The sequence below is a fragment of the Panthera onca genome, chromosome A3 (genome assembly GCF_046562875.1).
Source record: "Panthera onca isolate mPanOnc1 chromosome A3, mPanOnc1 haplotype 2, whole genome shotgun sequence".
NCBI classification, from domain to species: domain Eukaryota; kingdom Metazoa; phylum Chordata; class Mammalia; order Carnivora; family Felidae; genus Panthera; species Panthera onca.
Window position 1 is genome coordinate 82404671 of NC_138341.1, and position 21272 is coordinate 82425942.

The 21272-nt window shown below is 44.2% G+C and overlaps 1 protein-coding gene and 1 long non-coding RNA gene across 6 annotated transcripts in view; both read left to right on the forward strand.

The window, feature by feature from the left end:
* IL1RL2 (interleukin 1 receptor like 2) overlaps positions 1-21003 on the forward strand; it is a 44367-nt gene extending 23364 nt beyond the window's left edge. For all 5 annotated transcript variants that reach the window (XM_078444351.2, XM_078444352.2, XM_078444353.2 and 2 more), the window contains 5 exons: positions 1705-1834; positions 2837-2973; positions 4742-4885; positions 14310-14471; positions 16351-21003. In XM_078444351.2, coding sequence (XP_078300477.1) covers positions 1705-1834; positions 2837-2973; positions 4742-4885; positions 14310-14471; positions 16351-16718 — 941 coding nt within the window. In that variant the 3' untranslated portion in view covers positions 16719-21003. The remainder of the gene's footprint in view (positions 1-1704; positions 1835-2836; positions 2974-4741; positions 4886-14309; positions 14472-16350) is intronic.
* LOC145715331 (uncharacterized) lies at positions 5851-9232 on the forward strand. The gene is made up of 2 exons (XR_014137367.1): positions 5851-6459; positions 6502-9232. It is a non-coding gene; the product is annotated as an uncharacterized LOC145715331 (long non-coding RNA).
* Positions 21004-21272: the final 269 nt, after the last annotated feature.

The window sequence follows — 21272 nt, forward strand, 5'->3', positions numbered from 1 at the left end:
TTAGGTCAGGAAACTCTTAACCCTCAAACCCAAAATGAACGTTGTTACAAAGCAAACTTCAGGCCAATCTCATTCATCAACACAGATGAAACACTCTAAGCACATTTTTAGCAAATTTATTTTAACAGCATACATAAAGAATGTTACCTTGTGGCCTAAGTTGGGTTTACATGAAACAATGCCAAGCTTCTTCCTATTAGGTAATTCATTCTTTTATTTTGTATTAACAAACCAAAGGAGAAAAAATAATATATTCACCTCACAGACACCAAAAACCATGAACACCTAAATTAGAATTTTTTTAAAAATTTGTTTAATGTTTATTTATTTTTGAGACAGAGAGAGACAGAGCATGAATGGGGGAGGGTCAGAGAGACAGGGAGACACAGAATCCAAAGCAGGCTCCAGGCTCTGAGCTGTCAGCACAGAGCCCGACTCGGGGCTTGAACTCACGGACCGTGAAATCATGACCTGAGCTGAAGTCAGACGCTTAACCGACTGAGCCACCCAGGTGCCCCAGAATTTTTTTTTTTTTTAAACTTCCTTTAAAACTACAAATGTAAGGGAACACCCTTAATCTGATTTTTAAAAATCTATCTTTAGAAACCTGTAGAAGAAATAACACACTCAAGACTGAACTCTTAAACCCGTTTCCTTGGTTTTGAGGGAGAGCCAAAATCTCAATAGAGTTTCATTTTTGCTGAATCTATTTATAATGTTGGTAGGGAAATGTAAAGACTGACTAATAGTTAAGACACTCTTGTCCCAAGCAGGCTCCACTCCCAGCACAGAGCCAGATGTGGGGCTCAATCCCATGACCTTGGGATCATGACCTGAGCTGAAATCAAGAGTCGGATGCTCAACCGACTGAGCCACCCGGGCACCCCCCATACTATTTTCTTGATGGGGTGAAGGTGGTATGGATATGCGCTTTATATGTATAGTCTATACTTTTTACTATACATGTGTTATAGTTGAGAATTTTTTTTTTTAAAAACCTTAATTCCAGCTGGAATAAAGAAACATGAAGTAGACTATTTAGAAATAGAGTAACTTTTTATGTCGTGTAAATAGATGGAATTTATTAGGCTCATGGAACCAAACAAAAGAAAAATATAAAATAAATACATATAAAAATAAAATAAAAATATAAAATTGTTAAATATAATTTGTGAACGTGTGTGGAGTCAGGATAGGGGTCACGATTGGTAAAGTATTTGGAAGATTTGGAACTAGAAAACCAGAGTTCATGTCTCATTTCTTTCTCTAATGTGTGACCTTGGGGGCAAGTCACTAATCTATCTGAACCTCAGTGTTCTCATCTGTAATATGGACCTTATAGCACCTCCTTTTTTTTTTATTGTAGTATAGTTTTGAGGATATGAAGACCTAAGGAGACAATGTGTGTGAAATACTTTGTCAACTTTAAAGTTCTTTGCTAAGTTTCCTAAGACTAGAACTAGTATTTGTGTCCCTAATACTGTGGAAGACATTGGCCGGATATTCGGCTGTTTAGACACCCTGGAAGGCCACTTGTCCCCTATTATCTCTGTCCAAAGAGAGAATAAAGTAGATTAACGTTGACCTCCAAGGGGGTATTTTTGGTAATCAAAACATATTCCAGGCTCAGAAGCAAGAGGTTTTGTTTAGCTGATCATTTTTTATAGACTTTTCATGTAATATTTATGAATTTGTTTTTTACAGGCACTACCCTTACTGTAGACTGCAATATAACAGACACAAGGGATAATACAAATCTCCGATCCTGGAGAGTCAATGACACCTTGGTGGATGATTACTACAATGAATCCAAACGAATCAGAGAAGGATTTGAGTAGGTGTTGTGTGTTTTTCTGACTTCCCTAAAAGTTGGCAAGAATTTATTCATTTAAATTATTTTGGGGGCGCCTGGGTGGCTCAGTTGGTTGAGCACTGACTTTGGCTCACGTCATGATCTCTCAGTCTGTAGGTTCGAGCCCCATGTCAGGTTCTGTGCTGACGGCTCAGAGCCTGGAGCCTGCTTCAGATTCTTTGTCTCCCTCCTCTCTCTGCCCCTCCCCAACTCATGCTCTCTCTCTTTCTCTCTCTCTCTCTCTCTCAAAAATAAACATGAAGTGTTTTGATGCTAGTACTGCTTTTTTTAGATGCTTCTCACTGATCCCTCATTACTCCTTTTGGCTTTGTCTCTCAAAGATCTTGCCAGTGCTATGCACAGCCAAACCTTCTTGAATCAGGGGGGTGTGAGGTGTTCATGTTATCAATCCTGCTTACACCCTAGTCAGACACATGAGGCAAAGCATCAAGTATGGCCTTCATGCAACAAGATCAATTTCTCCCAACTTAAAACCAGCCTCATTCCTGTTTAGTTATATCATGAGCTATAGACCTTCTAGGCTTCAGTAGCAAAACAGGCAGCAACACGGGGACTCTTAGGGGAGATAGGACTTAATCATTAGCTAATTGAGTGGTATAAACCCAATTTGTGATTGTTTACATTGGGTGGTATAAATCAAGACTACGGAAGGCAGAGGGCAGGAGAAATTGTGTTGAACCCTGCAGGGCTGATAAGTTAGGATAAGTGGAGAGGACCAGGCCAAGGCTCTGGAGGGCTGACGATGCTATCTGTAATGAACAGAGCCACACTTCCTTGTCACCTTCCAGAAGAAAATGAAAAATTTCCACACACCTCACTGATCCACTCCGTGAAGCCTTCTTAGGGTAACAGGATGGCCCAAAGTGTTCTCTGGGAGAGACTTTTATTCTCTAGACTGAAGATGGTACAGTAGGCTGAGTAAATATGACTCCTGTATAACTGGGTGGTTCTTTTCTTTTACAGATCTCACATTTCTTTTCAGAAACATATTTTTTACACAGTGAACATAACCTTCTCAGAAGTGAAAATGGAAGATTATGGCCATCCTTTCATTTGCCATGCTGGAGTGTCGGCAGCGTACTTTATTTTAAAACTCCCAGGTAGTTGTTTGGTGGGGTACATGCTGTTTGGAGGGCTCAAAACAATGACAAGGAGACACATATGAAAACAGCATGGCATTAAGCACTTGGCATGAGGCAGCAGGGTGATAGTCAGTAGAAGAACTCAGCATTCATTTCCTGTTTGGAAAGGTGATGGTTTTAAACTCATTTCCAGAGCAGAGAATATCAACACTCCTGAAGGCGATGAATGACCAACTCAAGAATATCTGGCCATCACTCCTGTCTACTTACCAGGGGCTTTATGAATCTCATAAATATTGCACGACATGGTCTTCTTATCATGACCATTACAGTACCAAGATCCATGAAGTCTATACATTACAGGTTCCCAGACATGGGTCCTCCCAAAGGGAGGGGTGGCGTTGTTGTTCCAAGAGTTGGGGAAGGACAAAGAGAAGTGGAGGATGGATGGGAAGGGCGGATCTATCTAACAGAAGCTAGAGGTTCAAACAGATGGTCAGGATGAGATTGGGCACCAGCGTGCAGAGCAGATCCACTTGGTTGTGCTGGGATTTAATCAATGGGTTGCTATTTCTGTTGACCCAGAATGTGTTTTAGTCACGATGCTTTGTTGTGCCATTTATTTAAAGACATGCAGTAGTGCATGGAGATGTCTTCCACCTCAGACTGTTTGCAGTATGGTGTGACTTAGGGCAGGTCGTGATAAGATCTTTAAGGAGTATTTAAAAAAAGGAATGTGCTCTGGGAGTTCAAAGAAAAGAGAGCCCCCCCCCCCCCATACCTACCCCCCCCCTCCCCGGCCAGGCCATCCCCTACACACACACACCTTCTAGTGGGGACTAGAGCATCAGGAAGGGGCTGATGAAGGAAGTGTTGTATGCGGTGGGTTCTAAGAATGGAGAGACTTTCTCTTCCTCTGTCCTTCTTCCACTTTTCGAATTCTCTCCTTCCTAGAGCCTCCTTCCTTCCGTGGCAGCACTGATTTGGGCTGTGGTAAGGAAGAAGGCTGTGTTCCTCTTCTCGGTGGTGGTGGTGGTGGTGGCGGCGGTGATGTGGGAGCATGTCTTTAGGGACTTGACATTCCAGAGGAACTGGTTCTGCTTCTTGGTCATCTCCCACCCACCGCTTTTGCCATAATTGCTCCGCAGTGGTGTTCACAAGCAGAGCAGGGGTAGACGCCCTTTCTGAGATCGTGCCTTGCAGGCAGGCCCCCAGCCCAGACCTTGCCGGCACAAAGGGGGCAGTCTGGCTCTCTGCCAGCCTTATGGAGACAACAGAGTTGGCTTTCAGGGGAGGCCGTTGACGGCTCTTTATTTATGACAGACATCCTGCTGCTCAATTTTTGGTGCCTGTGGAAGCAGTTATAACAGGAATAATCAGGAATGTTCAAGAGAACCACCAGGTCTTCCAATACACACACTTAGGCTCTGCCTCTGGAGAGTCTAGTGTTGACTAAGTAAGACCTGGTTGTGTGTGTTTTGGGAGCAGTTCTCATGCATAGGAACCATGCTGTATCCACCATCAGAAGCAAGAGTTCTGCAGGATTTCCTTCCCCAGGTTCTCAAGAGCACATTTGCTTCCTGAAATTCATGGTCCACGCTAGATTATTCTACTCCCATATACCTGTTATGTAACTGTAAAAAAAATATTTAAGCAGTATACTCATTGGCCTCTCACACATTTCCATTTGGTATTTGTAATGTGATCTGTATAAGTAAAGTGTATAATTGAGTCTTTGTATTATGATTATTTGATTATTTATGTATTTATTTGCTGTCGTTTGTAGCCCCGGATGTTCAAGCTTACTTGATAGGAGGGCTTGTCACCCTGATAGGCGCAGCAGTGTCTGTCACATACATCTACAACATTTTTAAGATTGACATTGTACTCTGGTATCGAAGTGCCTTCCTTTCTACTGAGATCAAAGAAGGTAAGTGTGGGTAACCAATGAAAAATGCCTCATACTTGGTTGTTGCTCATCCGTATACCCATTGTAAATATACTTTCACATATTTTACTAGCTTGCCTTTCATGTTGTTGGCAAATTGGAAGGAAGGAATCTTCCTGGAACTTCTCATGCTTCAGGGAAACAATTGGTCTGTGGTCACCAGTGTTGTTCAGTTAAATAAGGCTTGCAGGCTAGTGGTGACTGAGCAAATATTTGCAAAGCAACAGGAGCAAATCATCTTCCGGGTCCCACTGTGACCATTTTAGAGCGGTTCTCACATCTTCTGGTGTTTCCAAAAGAAAACAATTTCTCCTGGAGCGACAAAGGGCTCCCCATCTGCGATGCATCTTCAACATGGTCGGCACATGAACAGAATTTACATCATGAGGAGTGATGAGCTGCCTGCGGCTGGAGCTCATTCTAGGCCCTGTGCTTGGTACCTGAAAGATTTAAGAGTCAGAGGACTCTCAAGGCTGGAGAGAGACCTGAGTTTGCATTTGGCTCTCTACTTACTCCTGTGTGATCTTAGAAAGTATTTAAGGTTCTTCTCTCTCTGGGCTATAGAATGGAAAGAAACATGAAGGAAGGAAGGAGAGAAGGGAGGAAGGAAAGAAGGAGAGAGGGAAGGGAGGAAGGAGGGAGGGAGGGAGAGAAAATGATCAGAGCCTGCCTCACAGAGTATTGTAGGAACAACTGAGTTCAAGTCCAGGAAAGCACTGAGCAAGGACCTAGGGCACAAGGGGCATCTTGTTGTCTGAAGGCCAAAGCCTTCAGCTGCCCCTGCCACTCTGCCCTGGGTTTCAGTTTGGTCTGCGAAGTGTCTGTCCTGCCAGCACTACTCAACACACAAATGCCTGTGAGATCCTGAAACTCCAAGGAGAAGGCATTTCCACCATCATGGTTTTTTTTTTTTTTTTTTTTTAATAAAGTTTATTTATTTATTTATTTATTTATTTTGAGAAAGAGCTAGAGAGCGAGCAGGGGAGGAGCGGAGAGAGGGAGACATAGAATCTGAAGCAGGTCCCAGGCTCTGAGGTGTCAGCACAGAGTCTGACGTGGGACTTGAGCTCACGAGCTGAAGTTGGATGCTCGACCGACTGAGCCACCCAGGCGCCCCTGCATTCTCTTTTGATGGCACAGCTCAGTCGCGGAAACCTGACTCTGTGTGTCCAGCGCAGCCTGAAGCGCCTCTAGGTTGCGGACAGTCAGCTGAACGTGGGGTTTGTCTTTGGGGCCGCAGTCCCTGCAGAGTCTCCCTGTTGGCCGCGCTCCTGCCTGCCTGTGGGGCAGGGGACCAGTGCATCACCACTTGTCTTTTCTGACACCCACACGTGAGTGGTCCAGCTGCCCTCTGTTTACTGCCTGGCAGGGAACTGCAGAGACTTCAGTGGTGTTTCCAGATCTCTGGCCCTGGTGTGTGGCTCACTCCCGGACTCACTGGGACTCCCAGGAGTCTGAGAGCTGAGGGCCTGTGCAGCTGTGGGCTGGTGAGGTGGAGTTTAGCAGGAAGAGATAAAAGGAATAGTGACTCACCCAGAGCGGGGGGGGGGGGGGGAGTGGGGGGGGTGGGGGGGGTGGGGGGGGCGGTAGCTGAGCAGATGACAGACTCAGGGAGCCCCACCCTCTGCTGGGAGCAGGCTACAGCCCAAATTCGGGCCGAGAATTTGGACATCGGGGCTCACAGTCAAGCCAGGGTTCTATTTTTTTCTTAATTCCGAGGAGTACTTGCGTACTTTATGATTAATCTCTACAGCTCTGTCTATGAGAACTACCCCTGTAATTCCTCTCTGAGCGTTGGCTTTGACAACGAGTTAGCGATGAGACTTACGATTTGTCCCAGATGTTATTTCCAAGTATTGTATCCCTTAGGGATATTTCCTGAGTTATTTGGGAACTGTGGAGTAATGAGTGGCAAATACAAATGAGGAAATAGATGAAATGTGTCTTTCTTATGATAAGTTATTTACTCCAATGAGATTAGTTACGCTTTATAACATGAGTAATAGTTAGGTGTGTATAACTCAGTTTTATTGAGTCATTGACAGCCATAATATCCACGAGTTCTGTATGTTCTCTATTAAATTATAGGAGTTGCTTTAAAAATTCTCCTTCCAGGCTGTGCAAGTGTGTGTAAGAATATAAGAGTGATCTTACACATCTCCTAGAGAGATTTGTGTGTGCCTCACCTGCTTCCAAATAGGTTTGTAGAGAATACAACAATGAAAAACAAACAAAGCAGGTACAGTGAACAGAGGGTAGAACAATAAAATAAAGCTTGGGGGTAGAATCAATGACAAATCTTGGACACTTTTTAAAGATGAGCTTGCTTTAGAAGTAAAGGCAAAGCAATGACAAGATTCATCGTGTGCTTCTCACAAATACCCTTCAGTTGCTCGTGACAGCACATGGCTTTGTCTGGGACAATTTTCCAAGGAAAAGTTTTTGTAGGGAGGCCTTATTTTTAAAGGGTGTAATATAAGGAACCTTGTCTGCAACAGCCTTCCCATGGTAAATGTAATAGCATGCTTAATGTGGCTTTTCTTCTAGTGTCTTCCATGTTAAGGCTAAAATGCCAAACCTCATGCAATTTAGTAAAAGCACCTGAAGGCCAGATGGATTCTATCTGATTTCTCCATTGGTCCAGTTTGATCAGGTTGGAGATTTAGCAATAATATAAGAAAAGAAAGTAAGGGCTTGAATAATCTTTAAGCGATCTGTCATAAATATTAATTTATGCAAACAAACTTTGTATTTTTTGCCGAGAGCCAATAAAGCCATATGCAGATGCTTTAACATCGAAAGTAGGGCTGAACCTCCTCAGGAAATTAAAAAAGTGTGGCCAGAATCTACATGAACTGTTACCCCACCACTATATAGAGGCAGGCTATGGGGGTATCTGCCAGCAGGCCATTTTCTCAAAAAACTTACCAGTAGGTCTACATTTCCACAGTTTTTGAGTGAAATAGACAGTTGAGGGGAGTGTCCAACTCATCATTATCTATTGCCATTCATTGTCACTTTCCCAATTGCTGTTCCATTTACTATGGCTAGGAAGCAAATTGCCTCAAAACTTTGTAGCACAGGGCAGCCATTTGTATTGCTAATGGGTTCTGTGGGTCAGGATGTGAACAGACACAGTGGGGATGGCCTGTCCCAGCTCCATGATGTCTGGGTACCCAGCTGGAGGACTGGCAGTTGATTCTGGCCATCAGCTGGTGGCCTTGGTTTCTCTCTCAACAGCCTCTCCTTGTGGTCTCTCGGTGTGGGCTCCTGAAGCCCACAGGAGCCCACACAGCATGGTGATTGGCTTCCAAGGGCTAGTGTTTCAAGAACAAGAGAGCCAGGAAAAGCCATATTTTCTCTTATGACTCAGACCCGAAATTTCTAGTGTCAATTCTACCACATTCTATTTGCCAAGGCAGCTATAGAGTCCTAGCCAATTTTAAGGGAGTGGAAGTAGATTCCACCTCTTTGTGGGGGGTGTGGTCAGTTCTGAAAGAGCATGTGGAACTGGAAATACTGCTAGGGCTATTTTTGTAAAAAATGCTGTCTGCCACACTTGCTCGAGACTAATCAGGGAGAAACTTTGTGAAGTTTCCTCCTCCCAGTTCTCATCTCAGCCACACCAGAGGGGCGGTGGGCTTGGGTTTGACTCAAAGCTGTGCACTTGGCAGCTGAAAGACTGGAGAAATAACGCAGCCTTATCTGTCTCAGCTTCCTTACCTGCAATCTGAAGGTATAAACGTGACCCTTACTGTGACTGTGAGAGACACAACCGTGCAGTGCTGGCAGGCAGTCGGCTAAGACGGCTCTTCAAAACTGCAGGCGGATGCGAAAAGCAAAATGGCGTCAGCTTGGTTTTTTGCTATATCGGGTCAATCAGTTATGAGTTGATCATTTGGAAGTGACAAGAGCCCACTACGTTTTGAGAACAAGTCGTGAACATAAACATTTCTACTCAAAAGCTTCGAAAGAAAAAAAAGATGACTGAAAAATTGGGAGCATTTTATATTTTGAGTTTTTAAAAGGTGTGAGTCCTTCACTGCCCAAGTCTCTTCTGTCCCGAAGTCTGCACGTTGCACAGCACAGAGCAGCTGTATGTTCAGACTCCTCACATAAAAACACAGAATTGGAACACTGTCAGAAGAGAGAATTCAGGGGGCGCCTGGGTGGCTCAGTCGGTTAAGCGTCTGACTTTGGCTCAGGTCATGATCTTGTGGTTCGTGCGTTTGAGCCCTGCATCGGCCTCTCCACTGTCAGCACAGAGCCTGCTTCGGGTTCTCTGTCTCCCTCTCTGTTCTTCTCCCTTTCACACATACTCTCTCTCTCTCAAAATAAATAAATAAATAAACATTAAAAAAAGAGGAGAGAGTTCACTTAACAAACATAGTTTTTCATTTTGTTACTTTATTTTATTTTGTTTTATTTTATTTTATTTTATTGTTTGAATGAGAAGGAAGAAAGAGAAACAGCCTGAGGGAAGAGAGACACCGGTGGCAGGGGTTCCGACAGAGGTGGTGATGAACATGGATGTTCGTTGTAGTTTCTAGACCAGGAAATACTGTATTCACTGGGGAGGCTCTGTTATGTGGCAAAGAAAGTACCAAGCCAACCACCCCTTTACCATAAAAAGGATAAATATTATCATATTTTTAAGTGAGAAGATTTAATTCCTTTCTAAAGTGGTTAAAAGCATAAAGCCTTTATGAAATCTTAAAAAAAGAATTCACATGTCCCCCAGCTTTAGAAAATCAAGTGTATGACATTAAATTTGATACAGAAAAATGTCCACTTATGGAGTAGCGGTATAGACTAGTAACATTGAAGACATTGCACAAGGAGTTTTAGCTCGGTTGGGTTTTTGCCAACTCTAGACACAAATTCATCATCCCTTTGGCACATGACTTATGACCCTGATTTATTAAAAAGCAAAATCTGCTCATGATCTAAAACTTCTCTCTGTCCTACATAGATGTAACCTCCTTGAGCCTCTGCAAAATCAAGCCCCATGCAGATATTTGGCAGTGACTGATAGAGACCTCCTCTGTCCTGTTTTTCTTGCTCCAGACACTGAAGATAGAATCACACCAAAAGAAGCCCCCATTTTCACACAGTTTCCTGTTATTACAGGGGGTAGAGAGACTGAGGAAGAGTGTGCCTGTGTGCACATGTGTGTATATTACCATTTTCCACAGGATGACCAGGAAGGGTAGGCAGAGACCAGAAGGTTGTCAGTGGTTGGGGTGAGAATTTATGGAAAATGAGAAAAGGCTACATGTAAACTCTAAAGTTCTGTGCACATTTTCCCTACAGATCTTCCTTGATTTATGATGGGGTTGCATCCCAATAAACCCATCATGAATTAAAAATATCATAAGCTGGGGCTCCTGGGTGGCTCAGTCGGTTGAGCATCCGACTTCAGCTCAGGTCACCATCTCACGGTTTGTGAGTTTGAGCCCCGCGTCGGGCTCTGGGCTGATGGCTCAGAGCCTGGAGCCTGCTTCCGATTCTGTGTCTCCCTCTCTCTCTGCCCCTCCTCTATTCATGCTCTGTCTCTCTGTGTCTCAAAAATAAACATTAAAAAAAATATCATAAGCTGAAAATACATTCAATGCACTTAACCTGCAGAACATGATAGCTTAGCCCAGCCCAACTTAGATGTTCTCAGAACTCTTACATTAGCCTACAGTTGGGCAGAATCATCTAACACAACACCTATTTTATAATAAAGTATTGACTGTCTCATGTGATTGACTGGATATGGCCCTGAAAGTGGCAAACAGCAGGTGTATGGGTACCGCATGGTTGTCTGTATATGAATTGTTGACCCTCCAGATCACGTGGCTGACTGGGACCTGTGGCTTTTGGGTCTGCCCAGCATCAGAGAGAGGAGAGGAAAACATATCACCAGTCTAGAAAACATCAAAATTCAAAATGTGAAGTATGGTTTCTCCTGAATGTGTATAGCTTTCAGACCATCATAAAGTAAAAAAATCATCAATCGAACCATCCTAAGTTGGGGACAGTCTTTAGACAAATACTAGACGAATACAAAATTCTACCTTCTTTTGTTGGGCTTAGAGCCAACCCTCTTTTCAAGTCTATTCAATCCAACAAACTTCCATAAAAGAGGAATAGAAAGGGATGGCTCTCTCTTCGGTTCCTGTTAGGTTGGCTATGAATTTCTTAATAGCCTGAAGGTCAAAAATCACATTTTCTTTTTTTTTTTTTTGAGTTTATTTTCATTTATTTTGAGAGAGATAGAGACAATGCGAATGGGGGAGGGGCCTTGAGAGAGAGAGAGGAGACAGAAAATCCCAAGCAGGCTCCGAGCTCCAGTGCCGGAGCCCGATGTGGGGCTCAAACTCAGGAAACCTCGAGATAATGACCTGAGCCGAAACCAAGAGTCGGATGCTTAACCGAATGAACCACGCAGGCACCCCTCAAAAATCACATTTTTCTAATGAGATGGTCACTCAAGCCTTCTAGCATACTAAAGCTTCTTACTTGTTCATATGACCCCTGAGTAGAGCATAAACATTCCCCTTCCATGCCCTTCTCAAACTCTTTCTCTCCTTGATCTCTTTACCCTCCGCTACCAGCCCATTTTTTTCCTTAAGTCCGTTAATATCCAGGAGCTGCCCTACATCATTTGTGAATGTTTCTCAAGAGCTCCAGGCCATGGGGAAGTTTCTTTTCTTTCTGTTTCTCCAGTTCATGAGGCCATTTGTTATCTTGCAGTGCCTCGTGTTTCTATTTCCAAGTCTGTGAATGGTCTTTCCAGTTAGATGTGTCTTGTTCATCTGTACGCAGGTGAGCACAGTGACTGTTACATGTGGTTAGTTGCTCAATAAATGCTTGGCTCATCCTGGTGATGACGAAATGTGCTGCCGTGTTTGGCTTCTCAGTTTCACACAGGAAGTTCCTAGAGTCTACTCAGAGGCTTGGTCTCTAGAGTGCTATGCGCAATTGCAGTGATGGAATTCACTAATGGGTCTGAATTGTGAGAGACTTGGTCGGTTTTGCCAGGTACAGTTACGAAAGTCCGCCATTGCACAGGACCCATGGAAACTCCTGCCTTCAGTTCTCATTTTCACCACAGGGAGTGGTGGACTTAGAGTCAAAGGAGTCAGGTTGCAATTGGGGCTGTGTCATCTTGGAGAAGTGATGCTTATGTAATGGTGAAAAGACCATCCTCCTCATAGATCGATGTCCATGGGGTAGGAAACTCTGAACTGTAATTGACAAATCACTGGAGGCTCAATATGGACAAATCTGAGACTTAAAATCTTCACAAGGACCTAGTCAGAAGGGGTCAAAACCCACACTTTTGTGAGTGTTACCTCCTGGAAGCCTGACCTGGCTTACAGTAAATATCCTGCCCCCAGAAGGGGGAGGAGAAAAATCATTCTGAAATATCCTAGAGCACTGTGTTCTTATTAACAATGCCTGCCCTCAGGATAAACTAGTTAATGAAAGCCTTACCTGCTAGGGTGTTATCAGAGCCTAACTGACCTGTGCAGAGAGAAATACCCAACTCCAGCCCAATCTAGCCATCCTGCCCCACCTAAGTGGGGATAAAAAACTGAGCAATGCTTGTGAAGTTCATAATCCAGAGTCACTGAAGGACTGAGATCTAATCATAGGGACCATAGACTGCACACCTCACCACCCTGTTACTAAAGGGCGTTTTTTTTTTTTTTTGTTTTGTTTTGTTTTGTTTTTTTAGCTCTTTCTTTTACCTGGCACATTCTATCCAGCTATCAGGAAAAAGTATGAGTCATATTGGAAGGCAAAAACACAATTCGAAGAGACAGCAAACATCAGAGCCAGATATGGCAGGAATGTTGGCATTATCAGACTGGGAATTTAAAATATTCCTGATTAGACTATAGATGCTGGCGAGGATGTGGAGAAATGGGAACCCTCTTGCACTGTTGGTGGGAATGCAAATTGGTGCAGCCATTCTGGAAAACAATGTGGAGGTTCCTCAAAAAATTGAAAATAGAACTACTCTATGACCCAGCAATAGCACTGCTAGGAATTTATCCAAGGAATACAGGAGTGTTGATGCATTGGGGCACATGTACCCCAGTGTTTATAGCAGCACTCTCTACAATAGCCAAATTATGGAAAGAGCCTAAATGTCCATCAACTGATGAATGGATAAAGAAATTGTGGTTTATATACACAATGGAGTACTATGTGGCAATGAGAAAGAATGAAATATGGCCCTTTGTAGCAACATGGATGGAACTGGAGAGTGTGATGCTAAGTGAAATAAGCCATACAGAGAAAGACAGATACCATATAGTTTCACTCTTATGTGGATCCTGAGAAACTTAACAGAAACCCATGGGGGAGCAGAAGGAAAAAAAAAAGAGGTTAGAGTGGGAGAGAGCCAAAGCATAAGAGACTGTTAAAAACTGAGAACAAACTGAGGGTTGATGGGGGGTGGGAGGGCGGGGAGGGTGGGTGATGGGTATTGAGGGCACCTTTTGGGATGAGCACTGGGTGTTGTATGGAAACCAATTTGACAATTAACTTCATATATTGAAAAAAATAAAAATAAAAATAAAATAAAATATTCCTGATTAGTATGCCAAGGGATCTCATGGATAAAACCAGACAGCATGTAACAACAGACAGGTGATGTAAGCAGAGAGAAGAAAATCCTAAAAAGAACCAAAAAGAAAGCTAGCAATTAAAAACAAACAAACAAACAGCTGTAACAAAAATGAAGAGTGCATCTGATGGGCTTCTTAGTGGAGTGGATATGGCTGATCAGAGAATCTCTGAGCTTGAGGATATCACTCTAGAAACCTCTGAAACTGAAAAGCTAGAGAACAAAGACTGAAAAAAAAAAAAGAAGAAGAAGATATCCAACAAGTGTGGGACTACCACAGAAGGTGTAACATAAGTGTAATGGGAATACCAAAGGAGGAGAAAGAAAGGAACATAAATATCTGAAACACGACTGAGAATTTCCCCGAATTAATGTCAGACACTTCTGAGAGTACCAAGCAGAATAAACAAACAAAGAAACAAACAAACACCTAGACCTATCATTTTCAAACTGTAGAAGATCAAAGACAAGAAAATCCAAACACCCTAAAAGAAGCCAGACGAAAAAACACCTCACCTGTCAAGAAACAAAGATGTGTGCTTCATTCAACCTGCCCTCAGAAACGACACAAGCAAAAGACAGTGAAGAGGAACGTTTCAAGCCCTGAAAGAATGAGAGTTGCCTGGTGTGGCAGTGCTTGGCACTGAGCCAGCCAGTTGGCACTCCAAAGTCAATGAGCCCAAGGGAAGGATGTCAGGGTAGCAGCTCAGAGTTTCGCCGTGTTAGCATAAAAGAATGTGGTAGGAATAATCCCACGACTGTATCCCATTTCCTTTTCAGATGGGAAGCTTTATGATGCCTATGTCTTGTACCCCAAGCCTCAAAGAGAAATCCAGAGTCCTGAGGTGGACACACTGGTGTTGAAGATTCTGCCCGAGGTGCTGGAGAGGCAGTGTGGATACAAATTATTTATATTTGGTAGGGATGAATTTCCTGGACAAGGTAAGTTTTGAGTATCAAAGGTATAAAAGCAGCAGATAAAGAGGGAGAGGGAGGTCTCTGTTCCTTCACTTTACAAATGGTGGGGTGGGGGACTCTCCTTTCCTTTTCCATGGAAACATGGAGAGTCCTGTACCTCCCCAACCCACAGCCCCTGAGCCAAGTTAGGACCGGGCCTGTTATCTCTGGGGCCCATTCCTGCAGGAGGGTGACTGGGATGCCTGGTTGAAATAATGTGACTCTTGGCAGCCTTGGCCAAGAGACTGAAAGGAGACAAGGGCTCATTTGCCCTCATGCCCTTGAGACTAACTGCTGAGCGTATTCCATCAGCTTGAATATATCAATCCGCTCATGTTTAAAGCTGATCTTATAAACCTCAACCCCCCAGGCTTTTCCTGCATAAGTAAAATAGAATTCATTTATTTATGTCTCCCATTGGACAGGAGTGAAGCTTTGGGCTATGCAGGCAACCTCTCAACCTCAGTTGTCTCATCTGTCAAATGGGGATGAGAATGCTTCCCTGACTTGGCCAAGAGAATGAAATGAGGCAAAACCTGAGCGGAGACGAGTATGGAGCTTAGCACATATGAGACATTCAGCAGATAAAAGTTTCCCTTTTGACCTACAAATTTTCCTTCCTGGAACTCTATACAATAAATGGCTGAATTTTGAAATAAACATCCTTTACTGGTCAAAAGGAAACCAAAATTACTTTACAACATTTGCTAGTGGCCTGTTCTGGGTCGTTTGCAACGGTTGCTAAGTACTTTGGATTTGTAGGCTGCTCATATCCATGGTGAGCTACAACTATATCTCAGCCCTCATCTTCTCAAGTCATAAAATCATCCTCCATGAGGAAATGAAAATTTGATTTAACGCTTGCCATAAACATGTGGGAGAGCTAAGATTTCGTAAGCACATTCTGTCGCTTACTTACTCAGCAAAATATTTATTGAGCGCCTACTATGTGCCAGTTAATATTCTAGGCACTAGAAATATAAAAATAAACCAAAGGGAAGAAGAACATGACCTTGGGAAGGCCACAATCTATTTTTATATTCTAGGAATAAGGAGGATATAAAAATTAATCTTTATTGCTAAAAAAGACCAAGTTGCATCCATAGCTGGATATTTCAAGAACTCTCCCCAAGAAATCATCAGGGGATGTTACTCATTTTCACATTAGTTCTATAAGTCTTGGGCCTTTAAGTAGCTGTGAAGCACAAAAGGAAAACACCGATAAAGATTAATACAATGTTTGAGCTATCTACATTTTCCCTATCCTTTTAAAATCTATTTATTTAAAAAATGTGTTAATCATCTAATATATACCAGCCCTTCGGCTAAGTTGGAGATATCAACTTGGGGATGATAAAGCCCTTGTTCGGAGTAGTTCACAACGTGGAGCCTGAGGAAAGTGACAGCTAACCACCAAAAAATAAGACTTATGAATACCAAGGACCAATTTTTCAGGGAAAGTCAGGAAGGTTTCACAGAGGATGTGATAAATGTTTGAAAAAAAAAAAAACTTTCACTGAGGAGGCTGGGTGGCTCAGTCAGTTAAGTGTCTGACTCTTGATTTCAGCTCAGGTCATGATCTCACGGTTGTGAGATCGAGCCCCATGAGATCCCCATGAGATCAAGAATGGAGCCAGCTTAGGATTCTCTCTCTTTCCCTGTCTCTCTGTCCCTTCCCCGCTCGCTTTCTCTCTTTCAAAATAAAGAAATAAACTTAAAACAAGTTTTTTAATCCATTCCTAAGTCACCTTTATTTTAAAGCCCACACTGTCTTTCTGGGTCCCCTTTCTAATATTCTCAATAGCACTGAGGTCTGGGCTGTTTCACTCATGAGATAATCCACCTCTTCTTTCTTTATTTTCAGCTGTGGCCAATGTCATTGATGAAAACATCAAGCTGTGCAGGAGGCTGATCATCATCATAGTTCCTGAATTCCTGAGCTTTGACCTGTTAAAGAACATGTCCGAAGAACAAATCGCAGTCTATAATGCGCTCATCCAGGATGGGATGAAGGTCATTCTGATTGAACTGGAGAAGGTCAAGGACTACACGGCCATGCCAGAGTCAATTCAGTACATCAAGCAGAAGCACGGGGCTATCCAGTGGAGTGGGGACTTCACAGAGCAGTCACAGTGCGCAAAGACCAAGTTCTGGAAAAAAGTGAGATATCACATGCCACCCAAAAGGCCTCCACCGTCTTCTTCCGCCCAGATGCTGAAGCACACGTACTGAGACCTCATAGCCGGCAAGTGGGGGGCCAAGGTGGGTTCATCACCAGTGATGGCATTGTGGGCACAGGGTGACTTACAGATGGACAACGATGCATCACACTTGGACCATCTGCTTGAAGCTTGCTACCGTATATATACTTGTTGTGAGAGGGCCTGTGTCTGTTGCTTGTTTTGATCAGAGCTACTTCTTAAGGGAAAGACGTCACCTCTCCAGAAGGCCCTCCTTCACTTACAGGCTCTCATGAACACTCCCTGAATGCAGAGATGTAGCACGTGAGCCCTGGGGTAATGGGACGCGAGAGTTGTAGAGTGGCGGTTAAGATGTCAGGAAGTTTGGCATGTAGTGTAGCATCCGTGGGGCCAGAGACGGAAGTCAGGGAATGGCGGGGAGGGCAGGCGAGGATAATGGCACTTTTTTCATGACCACGGTCTTAGCACATTGATACTGGAAGCCACCTAAAGGTCACACAGACTAGTGGGGACCAAGTGTGGTGCCACTGGGATTGCACATTAGTTACCCTCCTGCTGGACTCCAGTCTTGAAAGACTTTACCCACCAAATCAAAAATAAGTAACAATTCGCTTGTTTTTCCAGCTGGCCTATGAAGGCCAGAATTCTTAGAAGCATGTGAGAGACACAGCTGGCACACCAAGATGACGCAATTCTAGTCCACGTCAAACAAAGCCATCTGTCAGTTAGCCGGTGTCCCCTCATCACAGGTCAATCTATGTTTGAACAAGGCATGAGGATTTTTGATGCTAAAAATTAGCTGTAAACTCATCTGTAAACTACTTTCAAAGACCTGACCTGAGGCTTAGATAGCGTCCAAGTTCTGTGGTTTTGATGACATCAAACCCAAACAAGTGACCTGCTATGGTCAGAATGTTGTATCTCCCAAATTTACATGTTGCAACCCTAATACCCAATGTCATGGTATTGGGAGGTGAGGCCTTTGAGGAGGAGGTGAGGTGATGGGTCATAACGGTGGAGACCTCACGAATAGGATTAGTACTCTCGTAAAAGATACCCCAAGAGGTCCCTTGCCCCTTTGGCTATGTGAGGACACAGCTAGAAGTCTGTGATCTGAAAGAAAGCCCTCACCTGACCATGAGGGCACCCAGTGTTAATAAGCCACCCAGTGTATTGTGCTTCATTATAGCAGCCCAGACAGACTAAGGCATGGCCCGAATGAAGGGTCATGGGGACTGGAAGGGAATCAGCCAATGGGCAGGACAGGGGCTGGGGAGGGGGAGGAGGAGCAGGAGGGGTGAATTGGGAGAACAAAGACCCTAGCGTGCAGGAATGAGCAGAGTGGACGGAGTCTGGGGGATGGGGGACAGGAATAGGTGGCTGTGTGACCTTCTTGACAGGCTGCAGACAGCATAAAGTGTCTGGTGGGATCTTACGTCACGAGGAGCCCCCTCAAGTCTTTTAGAATTTAGGTTCCCAGGTGACCTAAGGTTACACGTTTCTTTGCCATCATACGCCAGTTCTCACTTAGCGTCAAGCCCCTCTTTATTTTACTTAACGTTTGCTCTTTGAAAAATTTTTTATTGTGCTAAAGTATATATAATGTGAAATTTACCATCTCAACCATTTTTAGCTGTATACTTTAGTGGCAGTAAATACATTCACCTTGTACAACCATTAGAACTGTCTGGTTCCAGAACTTTATCATCTTCCCCAACTGTAACTCTGTCCCCATTAAACACTAACTCTCCCTCCCCGCTGTCACAGCCCCTTCAATGTTCTGCTTTCTATGTCTATGATTTTGGCTATGCTAGGTCCTGCATATGAGTGGAATCATACAGGATTTGGCCTTTTGTGACTGGCTTATTTCACTTAGCCACATGTCACTAAGATTCATGTGTAATATTTGCTTTTTGTTTCATTATTTTTATTTAGTCCCTCCCTCCCTTCTTTATTTCTTATCTGCTTGAAGAGTAGCATGTGTCTATTTTATTACGGGGACTAGGGACAACCACCAGAAGTAATAAGCTTATTAGGGTCCTTCTAATCAGGTGTTTGTAAACTCTTGGCTTCTTGGTTTCTGTAGAACACGGGAGTCCGAATTCCTCATGGAGGATTTGCCAGTTTAAGGAAAAGAAGCTATTTCTCTGGATGTACCCAGGAGCAAAGCAATGGCCACTGATGTGTTCCTCATTCTGTTCCCCTCGCTGCCTCAGTTTTCTCTTCTCTGCTTTGTACCTGGAGATTGCTATCGATGCTGGAGAAGGCTTGTTGGCTGCGGGGGTCAGACAGGCATTTTGTCCTTCACTTTGGCTTATGTGGAGTCCATGCCCCAAAGCCTCCCCCTTCCTTCCAAGCCCTTTCTTTCCAGGGGATGAAGAGAGACAGAGAAGCCCCAAGAGTCAGGATACACTTGAAAGAACTCTGGCCATGATTTTCAGGGAAAAAAATTTTAACTGAAGGGGGGAAAAAAATCAATCGGCATTGAACATTTTGCAGTAGGCAGCTCACAGTTTTTGGAGAATCCTAAGCTTTCTACTACCTTCTTAAAGTCACACAAAGAATGCCCCTGGAGACAGGCGCTCCTATTGAGACCCACGGCATCCACGACTGGGGCCCATGCTGTGAGCGCTCAGCTGGAGTAACTTTCCAAACCGTACTGCCCTGCCTGCTGGCTGGTGTCCTCTTCTTTAGGCAAGGACCCCGAGCCTTCCTGATCCCCTGAGTATCCACACAGGGCTACCGGCTCCCATGGGTGCTTTGAATGTTGTCCCCGCTTGCAGCTTGGTCTTGATTATGAGGAGCTCAGGGAGTTTCGAAGCCTAATCCTGGGAGGTAGGTGCCAGGAATAACCTTCCGCCGGGCTCACTCTACCACACAGTATCCCAGGCTGGAAGAGTGTTTGAAGGAAGTACCTGAACTGGGGAGACCCAGCTGAGGCCTATCCTGGGCCTCCGGAGGACCGTGCTGTCACCCCTCCTCCAGCCTCAAGCCAGTCCTACTACCTCTCAGATCATGTTCCATTCTCCCTGAGACACTCAGTGGCTGTGAGTCCAAGCACCCTGGTATGGTACCGGAAGTCGCTCACTTCTTGCCATTATTTCATCGGAACGCCCCTGAAATGAAACTCGACAATATGTCCTGAAGACTCTACTTGCCTCAGAGCCTTCCAGAATTTCTGTAACAGGAGTTCAGAGGCATTGTTTGGTTGGGGTAGTGGTGGTGGGAGAGAAGGGCTTTAAGTAGCGTTTGTTTGTGCAGATAGCCCTTGGCCGAGGATGGAGAGACCATTAATTCCACGGGTCAGAGAATGGGCTGGTCCCTAACAGAGATTTCAGGGAAGGGGTGCTGGGATTCCACTGAGGATCCTCAATTTTATCCACAATGCAGCCCCCGAAATGTGCATTTCCACTGTTTTGTAGGTGTTCTTTAACATTACATCTCAGCACTTGGACCCGTAATTAAGTTGCTCGTGATCATGAAGTGTAAGCTTCATACTGAGTACTCACCCATCTCATTCTCAATTTTATTATTACTAGTTTCCTGGTTCCAGCAGTTCCATTTTTAATTTCTACCAGTTTTTAGTGGAATAAAGGGATACAATGTGGTAAAAATGTAAGTGATTGAATTAGCCTGGCTTTGCCACTGAAACATAGATTAGAAGGTAAAAGCAAAAAATATTCAGTTGTCAGCTGTGGACTCATGTCTAAGTTTGCACAACTAGGAAGGTTTAGGTGTCACTGGAGAGTGGATAGAAAGGCAGATTATATGAAAGCTGAGGGCCACCACTGATTCTCTCCTGTTTTCCCCAGTGGGGCGTGGTGAGGTAAATGGGGCTCCGGATAACCTGAGGGGACAGGACTCACCTGGGGGCAGGGGTGAGAGGTGAATAGGTCAAAGAAAAGATGAAACACATGTGTTGAACCCCTCCGTTACCTTTTGGTCTGCCTTCCTATAATGACTGAATCAACCACAGGACCCACTTCCTTTGGTTTCTCCCCTCAAATACTGTGAGTCTGCCTGTGAGAAAGTCCTGGGTGAAGACTGAGTCACATTAAATAGAGGGTCCAGGAAGGTCTGGTCTTTTCCCAGAAGGTCAACCGAGATAAAGACACATATGCGAAAGTGCCTGGCACAGGCCATAGAGTCACGAGGAGTCGTCTGACCTACCTGGGGCTGGGGGGCACAATCCCCCAGCGCCTTCTGCCCCTGCCAAACTGCGGTGACTCAGAGGTCTGCCTGCTCTGGCCCAGTCTGTTGACCTTTCTTTGGCTCTTGATCCTGACTCATTTTTTAATAAACTTTCCTCCAACAGATGCTTTGTTTGGTTGATTTATCCAGGGCCGCGTCTGGAAAGTTAAAGTGGAAAATTCCTCCCTGGTTTCCTTCTTTGAATAAAGACTGTTCTATAGATGACGAATCCGCAATGTCTAGAAGTGATGGGGGCGACGGTGGCCCTCATAGCGGCAGCACATCTGTTGTGACGGCTAAAGGCCACTCTTCTCAGATCTCAGATGGATTCCTCTGGGGCCTTCATGGATGGGGCTCTGTACACATCTGTCTCCCTCTCCCCTCCCTCCCCAGG